We start from the raw sequence: 8815 nt of genomic DNA, 5'->3' as shown, positions 1-8815 counted from the left end.
ATTTTTTAATTTAACCAATTAAAAAATATTAGCTCTTTGTGTTTACTACAAAATTTGTACACCTGGCGAAGAGATAGATGGTATCTTAGTATTTGCTTTAATTTGCCCAATTTCCCAATACTAACAATACAGCGTCGAGCTCTTACAATAAACAATTTTGAGTTGTTTTGGAATCAAATAAATTCGAGTCTGTATTGAATCTGTATTGAATTTATTACTGTTTGAGATAAACAAAGAAATATCTTTTTTAATTAACCTGAATCGTAGTCAATTAAAAAATATATTATTCACTGTGTAATTTGGGTGTCAACTGAATCTCTCGTTGGTGCAGATTTTTTTTTCCTGATATTTTGGGGACACTTTTTGTTTGGCAAAGTAGGAAAATTTTAGGCAAGTTTTAACTTAAAACTTTCAAGTTTATATTTTTACTCGGGTTTATTGAAATTTTGGTACAAAATAAGTTTCCAAGAACTTTAGTTTACACGGGAATATAATATCGTTTAAAATGGTGATCTTCACTTTAGGATGTAAGATAACTAACAAAAATAAGATAAGATAACTCACAAGTTAAGCTGCAGTTTATTTTATTTTACACAAACTTATAAAATTTTAAAATCATAATAGGTTAGATTTTAAATTTACATCGGACACGATAGGTTTAGATTGTAATATTTTTGTTTAAAAACTTGCATAGGTTTCTTTTACAAATTCAATGAAACCCATGATTTCAAACTTTACTCGTTTAAATTTGTATGCAAAAATAGTACCTAGTTTGTATTTTCTACAAAAGTTTATTTTTGGAAGGTGATAAATTTATCTAAACTTTGGATGTTATTTATTTCAAACCTTAAAAACCTATCTCGGTTTTGAAATGATTCAAAAAAACGTCTTCAGAAACTCGGAAAATTCTTAACAAGTTCAAAAGTGAGGAAATAAATTCTCATTGTACCAAAATTTATACAGAATTATAAAATTCCTCAGACCCACATTTCAGAAGTATTTCATTCAATTTCGAAAATAAGTTCCATATTTATTTTGATTTTAAAACTGACGTAATAAATTCCCCCTCAATTTTTCAGCAGGTCACCGAAATCTGCCCTCTCTCTATATCCGCAAAAAAAATAGTTTCTTAGGAATTAGCACGAGAATGGGACAGTATCCAAAAATTTGATGCTTTCGAATTAAACTTAATTAAACCTACATCGGTCTTAAAGTATGTCAAAACCGTTTTTCGCAAATTCAGAAAATATAAATTTATTCCTAATAACTTCATCACAAGTGGGAAAATTAGTTCCCATTGTTTAAAACTTTATTGCATACGCAGAATTTAAAAAATTCTCAGACTCACAATTCACCAGCCTTTCATAAAATTTCGAAAATAAGTTCCCACACTCTAAGAAACCCGGTAACTAAGTTATTACCAGGCGGAGTATCTATGTGACTCTACCGCATGGTAATTAATTTATTATTGAGTGGTAGACATTTTTTTTACCAAACCGGTAATAACCCCGGTCGCGAAATTTGAAAATATTACCAGCTGGTAACTAATTTTCTACCACTCAATAATAAATTAATTACCATGCGGTAGAGTCATATAGATACTCCGCCTGGTAATGATTTAGTTACCGGGTTTCTTAGAGTGCATCCATACTTTTATTTTAAAAAGTAATATCATAAATTCCCCCTTAACAGGTCACCGAAATCTGTCCCCTCTCTCCATCCGCACCTCTCCTCTGCGTCATCTGGTCTCTAATGTAGCCCTCCATCTTGCTCGTGTGATGGTTTTAGGAGTGTGGCTGCCTGCCTAACAGTGGCCCCCACACTTTCGTCATCTCGTCCAACGCGGGCTTTTCGTCCTCATCGGTCAGCACCCCGCCCATCGGAAATATGAGGTCGTACGGAATCACGGGAAGAATCACGTCGCGCCACACTTCCGAAGGAGGACGAATTCGGCGTCGTCGGCGAAATCTGCACCGTTTTCCCCCCCGAGGCGAGAGAGATCTCTTCTGCATAAAATTATAGGTCAGCTCGAGAGGTCAATTATAAGGCTAATTATAAGCAAGCAAACATTAATGTGCAAAATATTTTTAGGTCTATCGGGATTCCTAACAAAAATATTCGTCAATTTACAAAGCATTGCCGTGAAATACCTTCGTAAATAAACGTGAATTTCGTGGGTTCGATTTGTGGTGCGGACATGCGAACGGGTTTGGTTTGTCGGGGAAGCAGGTGGCGAAAACCGGTTAAATTTAAAAAAAAATCCTGTGTGAGGGACCGTTGGGGGACATTTTTCTTACCCCTTATTTTCCGGGATTTACTTTCCCCCGATTTCCGGAACAAAGATAGTAATCGAACCCACATAAATCATGTGCTGTACTAACAAGGGAAGTTTCATAGTCAGCGTAAGCTCTCCGATTTTCACCAAATTAGTTTTAACCGACCAATTTCATAACTGATGATTTTGGTAATATATAAATAACTTGTGTCTGAATTATGATTGGTCGACGGCGTATGAAGCAACAGAATTATGGATAATCATGAATTTTCGTGGAATAGGTTTGCACATTTTGAAATTTTATTAATTATTTGATATGTCTGTAAATAATGTAACAGAAAAAAACGACAATAAATGTTCAATAAATGATTTTATAAATTATAATTCAGAATTCAGATTATGTCCAACTCATTGGCCACCAACAACCAGAACTAGTTATCTGCGTGATTATACTACGGTATGCAGTTAGGTATTCCGTAACATTCTCCTGCGGTTAATTGGTTGAAAGAGTTTCCACGTGAAGGAGCTGCCTCATCACCCGCAGATCGTCGCACCTAATAAAGTGTCATTAAATACGTGCCATGCACGTATTAATTAAATTAGTGCAAAAATACGCCTTCGCAAAAAAATACAAAAACTCACTTTCGGATCTGCTGCATATTTTTCTTCAAAATTTTTCTGAGAATCTGCAAGTTCTGCAGACGCAGGTTCGGCAAAAATGTAGGCCATCGTGGCAATCAAGACAAGGGCAAAAAGAATAGCCTTTATTTTCTCAGATTTTTGTAAACTATTACGACTTGAGGAAAATTAGTGAGTAAAAATGTATCGATGGTAGTTCAGCGTTGCTGAAAGCTGGATTGATTGTCATAGTAGAGTTTATTCCCTTTTTATATTGAAATTTACGGATAAAACTTCGAATTGTTTTCTGAGTGACTTTACGTCGATTTGCTGAGGCATTAGTACAAATTAGGCAATTAGTCTCGTCTTTTTTCAGACGGTGAGGTTTTCCCCATAATTAGTGGACACGTGGTTTATTAAATTATGTGATTTACACACAATATTGCTGAGATTAAATCGATTCTAGACCCTGAAAGTAAAAATGATCTCGCTGGAAGATATTTTTAGACTGATGGTGATTTTTATTAAACAACTTGGTTTTAAGGTTTTGACAGTACATAGGAGACATTCATACATATGTAATAATATGTGGTCAGAAGTGACCATACAAACTACGCAGAGTTATGCTCAAACGAAGTGTCCCTTCTAATGAGGCATAAAAACAAAAGGACCCTTTTAATCCCTTGTCCTGGGAAAAAGGTTGGAAAATGCTCAGCCCTCATAAAAGTCGACAAACTTAAAAATTGATAAATATGGAAAACTTTGTTAATATGCATATTTTAACAGACCCTACTGTGCATAATAATTCCGAATTGTCGAAACGCATGATTAATTACCTAAATAATTTTCCTAATTATACTCAAAGTGGAATCTTCGTTACACTCTAAGAAACCCGGTAACTAAGTTATTACCAGGCGGAGTATCTATGTGACTTTACCGCATAGTAATTAATTTATTATCGAGTGGTGGACATTTTGTTACCAAACCGGTAATAACCCCGGTCGCGAAATTTGAAAATATTACCAGTTGGTAACTAATCTTCTACCACTCAATAATAAATAAATTACCATGCGGTAGAGTCACATAGATACTCCGCCTGGTAATAACTTAGTTACCGCCGGTAACTTACCGGGTTGCTTAGAGTGTATGGATTTAGTACTCGGCCAGCATTTTTACCACTCCGACTTGGCCGAGTATTGTCGCCCACTTAGCGTAGTATTTTCCAATTTTTTCGTTATTTTGTAACATATTATAAAATCCATGAAACTGATTTAATGAAGTGTTCTTGCGTTTTGGGTTTTGCAAAATATACCTTGCAACTTTTTTTGTGTGTCGAGTCGTAAATCATGTGCTGTACTAACAAGCTGAATTAAGCTGAATTTTAATATGAAAACTCGTATGTTGTACTAGGTATTCTAATTTATTTGCACCCTGATATATTTCCGGTACACAAATTAAAGAATTTTTAATCACATAATAAACCTCTTCTTAACCCAGAACCGATGGATTTACGAGGCTGCGAAGGGCGTACTTTGGCACTGTCCATCCCTCATCAACAAACAGGCCGAGTAGGCGACCTTTCCCGTGACCCATAATTCTCAACCTCACTCAACGACCTGAATCAAATGCTCTAACTCTGTGATCCATATTAGTTATTTATTTATTTATTTATATTTTTTATTTGATTGACTCGTATGAATTTATTCATTATGCTGAATCATGATGGACAACAGTCATCCCCGTTTTGTACATTTCAAGCATTAAAATATGTGTACACATTATGAAGTCATGTATTTATTGCATATTATGCCACTTATGAGGGTCCTGCTCCTTATCGAAAATCCTTAAAAATTACATTGAACGGTTTTGGCGTCAGTATAAAGGATATCTTCGACTCGAACCCATTATCCGGCCCGTCTTTTTCAAACACAATATCGAATCTTTGCGCGATATTGGTCGCAAAGAGGAAAAGGCTGTCCCTCGCCAAACTTTCGCCAAGACATTGGCGAAAGTTGGGGAGAAAGGCCCCCTCCCCGTGGAAAAGGGGATCAGGGCGTCATGCTTTTTGAACGTTTTTCCATCCGGGCTTAAAAACCGGTCGGGTCTGAAGTTCTCCGGATCCGTCCAGACTTTCGGGTCGAAATGGATGTAGTGCACGTTGGCCGTGATGACGGTGTCTTTCGGGATGAGATAACCTTTATACTCTTGATCCTTCATCGCCCTGTGTTGGACTCCTTGCGGGGTTATGGTAGAGAAACGTAACGTTTCTGCGATCAGGGCTTCAGTGTATGGCATGCTGAGACAAAAAACGGAAACAGGTTTATGTCAGGTTTTGGATTTTTGAAAATCGAAGTTTAGGAAATTCGCGAATAGTTTTATCAATTAAAGCTATGAATTGTGTAAGATTATCAAGTTAACGAATTTACTAAACACAGATCTGCAAACTCTGCTATGAATTTTGTGAAGTTGCTTAATTCAAGAGTTAAGCGGTGAGTTTTGCAATTTTGCAAATCAACGTTATGGATTTTGTAAAATTGCAAAATTACCCGTAACATGTACATAACTGAATAAAGTTTTTAGATTAGGGGAGACTTAGCGCAAATCGTTATACACTTTTTAAAATTATTTTAGACAAAAATTTACTGCTCAAAAACTTTTCAAAATAAATATTCTTACCAGATTTTTACAAAAAAATTTCAAAATTAATAATTCTGTCACCGTAGAAGGCAGTCTTTGCAAATTAAATTATGCACTAACTTTGGCCTGTCTGACAGAATAGTTGACCTACTGTTGCCCATAATGGATTCAATTTCCTTTTGAAACTTTTCCAGAATTTCTGGAAATTTACTGAGGTAAAGCATCATCCAGGACAGCGTCGTTGCAGTAGTATCCGTTCCAGCGAAATATAAATCGCCCAGAGTTTTGGCTAGGTGGTCCACTAATTAAAAAAAGAGTTAGATAACTAACTAATAGGTGCAAAAATGTGTGCAAATTTTCGAAAAAGCTATATGTGACTAGTTGGAAATGTTATAATCACACTTTGTGATTAGGTTTGATTTCTGGGATATCTTGTGGAAAGTGAAACAACTGATTTAAAATACACTCTACAAGTATAACAAAACTGTGTTATATGCTGGACAAAACCAACTTAATATTTACATTCGGCACGAAATTCTGAGCATTTTTCTACCCGGCTTGATCCGATTAGGACAAAGTTGCATTTTGGATTTGATTTAAAAGATTAAAATTGGTTAAAAAACGGTTCGAGCTGGGAATGAAAATTCTCAGAATTTTGTGCTCAATTTTCTGACTCCAAAATTTTAATATAAATTCCCAGAGCCGAGAATCGTCGTTTTTGACGATTTTGAATTTGAGTCATCGGATCCTACATTAAAGAAAGTTGTTCCACGTACTCACTAATCACACATTTCACAGACAGCACATGAAATCTTAATTGTGCTGTGATTTTCCAAACCCTGCATATTTGTACCCATCTGCTACATACATATTAATATATACGTAAATCTTTATATATGTGTAAACCATACCACCCACTTTTCCCATAAACGCGGAATTCGGATCCGTAGTTTTTGCAATTTCGTTTAAAAATGCGTCCGTAAAATCTCTGCCAATTTATGCGAAATAAAAATCCCTTTAATTTTGCACATATGTAAATTCATGGCATGTACCTTATAATTTTTTACATCTGTCGAAGTCATCCTGTCTCGTTTTCTCGTGGTCAATCCCTGGTTGTCTCATGTAATCGGCCAATTCGGCCAGTGCATGTTTCATTTTCGTGTAGCCAGTCCACCTTGGGAAGAATTTTACTAGCCATGGCATCAATATGAGGGCTCCTCCACCCTCTATAATTTCATCAAATGCGCTAAAAAAATTCAAAAAAAGTAAAACATTTAAAACGAATTTTGCAATCTTTTTAATACAAACTCCTCCATGTATTCATCTCGGAGTAAGAAAAACGTACAAAATCTAGCTTCTAAAATACTCCGATTTAAATTTGAACGCCAAACATACATTTTTTGCAACTTGTATTATTTTTTTAAGCCTAAGGTGCATTAAGGCTGTTGTAAGTGGAGGTTAGATTTTAGCAGTGCAACTTGCAAAATACTGAAAATGAATACTCTAAGACATGCAAAATGCATAATGCAATAAGATTCTTGCGATTTTCAAGCTTTTGCAGAAGTATTTCTGTAATAAGTACTTCTCATCAATTCCGCCATGTAAATGATTTTCAGATGTTCATTAAAAAATAAATGGTGAACATCGAATTTTTGTCCTCAATTTTCGTCTGCTAATAAGTTTTTTTAGTATTTGCAAACTCTCCTCAATTTCTCACAAACATTTCTTCCACCAAACAAGAATACGTAAGTTTTCCTGAAAATATAAATTTTCCATTTCCCCGTACCTATTAGTCTTATGCGTCATTTTCAACAATTCCTTATCATTCTGTTTGTGCCTTATCCCCGTGCGAATGGCCCACAACGAGTTCACCACGGCCAGAAGCAGACGCTCCTTGATGTCGTCGACCTTCGATAAGCTCGTGGACTTCCAGCATGATGGAGTCCTCCATCGTGCCCTTTCCGAAACCAAAGTCGCGCAACTGTCGCAACGTGAAACGTCGGAGTTCCTCCCAGTGTTCGCCTTCCGTGTTGATAATCCCATGCACTTTGCCGTCCATGATGAAGTCAAACTCAGAAAAGTCCATCCTTCCAGAAAATGCGGGGTAGGAAAACATCTCTTTCAACATTTTGTAGTCCGAGACGATCACCATGCTGAAAATACAGGTGCAAGAGTTATAATCACAAAAATTGATTAAATGTATGCATGCATACGTATTTCATACTTACAATAAACGCTAAAATATTTAAAAAATATTTGTGCATGGAAAACCATAAAAACAAGAATTTTCGCAAAAATGGTGTGCTTTTGAATTTAACGAGAAGGCCACCGCACTTGAAAAAGTAAGGGCATATTTTAATCATATAAATTGCAAATATTGGCAAAATTCGATCTAGTAAAATTATTGCAATTAAAAAGAGATGCTTAAGATTATGATAGTATTTGCAACCCAATTTTTCTTACAAACGCCCAAATCATTTTGTACTGCATTTTTGTGCATGATAAAAATAACAACGACTTTGTAATAGGAAAACTCGATTTTCTCGGAAGCTTGTAAATATGGTTTTTGGATGAACCTATTACCTCTCATGCTTGTAACACAATTGTAGAAGTGTGCAAATTAGCTTTGCAAAATAAAATTTTCACAGGTACGAACATTCTCATAATTTATTGTACTTATACATATAACTTACTTTAATGAACCAAAATTCAATTTGCACAATGGTCCGTATTCTTTCGCCCATTTGCTGAATGTGACATGTTGGAATTTGTCCTGCAAAAAAATTAATTAATTCTTCAAAGTTTCAGAAGGAAATTAGTATTTAAACAAATTCTGTCTAAAGTACCAGTTGGAGGATATGTCCAATTAACGGTAGTCCACGAGGCCCTATAGAGCAATTTCAAATCTTACATACAATTATAAAAATCAAAACTTTATAATTTTTGGAAAATTATAATTTTGCCCCACCTGGAGGAGTATTTTTCCACCTGGGCTTCCTCAAAAAGACGAAATAGATCAGACATCCCAGCACCACTCCGAGAGCTATCACTGTTCCGGAAATCATTTTCACCAGAAAATATGTATCTAATTATCCCCTGATTTTTTTACCTGCGAAATTTTTAACTCAAATCACACATTAATGAAAATATTCTCTCATGAAATCCTGTTATGATCAGGATGCCAACAAATCCAGGACTGATTTCACAACCTGCCTCACTAACAAACTAATATCATAACAAATATTATTCGACGCAAAGTTGCACTCTAATTTTACGTGCTAAAAT

At 35.4% G+C, this 8815-nt stretch overlaps 1 protein-coding gene across 1 annotated transcript; it reads right to left on the bottom strand.

The window, feature by feature from the left end:
- Window positions 1-4535: 4535 nt before the first annotated feature.
- On the bottom strand, window positions 4536-8738 carry LOC110856391 (cytochrome P450 2J5-like). The gene is made up of 8 exons (XM_035857009.1): window positions 8499-8738; window positions 8377-8417; window positions 8224-8303; window positions 7354-7683; window positions 6598-6776; window positions 6442-6516; window positions 5651-5831; window positions 4536-5189 (listed from the first exon to the last, which is right to left on the bottom strand). Exons 1-8 carry the CDS (start codon window positions 8593-8595, stop codon window positions 4766-4768), a joined length of 1407 nt encoding a protein of 468 aa, XP_035712902.1. The 5' UTR covers window positions 8596-8738; the 3' UTR covers window positions 4536-4765.
- Between the last annotated feature and the right edge of the window lie 77 nt (window positions 8739-8815).

Source organism: Folsomia candida, unplaced genomic scaffold (genome assembly GCF_002217175.1).
Source record: "Folsomia candida strain VU population unplaced genomic scaffold, ASM221717v1 Fcan01_Sc015, whole genome shotgun sequence".
Lineage (NCBI taxonomy): Eukaryota > Metazoa > Arthropoda > Collembola > Entomobryomorpha > Isotomidae > Folsomia > Folsomia candida.
The sequence above is the reverse complement of the archived record's forward strand: the minus strand, read 5'-3'. Positions and strand labels throughout refer to the sequence as shown.

What these genes read in the sequence shown, in the direction of transcription:
- LOC110856391 (XM_035857009.1), bottom strand. Translation starts at nt 8,595, where the DNA reads ATGATTTCCGGAACAGTGATAGCTCTCGGAGTGGTGCTGGGATGTCTG. An exon ending in GTGGAAAAATACTCCTCCAG is followed by an intron (nt 8,418 to 8,498) that starts GTGGGGCAAAAT and finishes ATTGCTCTATAG; the next exon opens with GGCCTCGTGGACTACCGTTA. An exon ending in ATTCTGTCAGACAGGCCAAA is followed by an intron (nt 5,190 to 5,650) that starts GTTAGTGCATAA and finishes TTTTTGTCTCAG; the next exon opens with CATGCCATACACTGAAGCCC.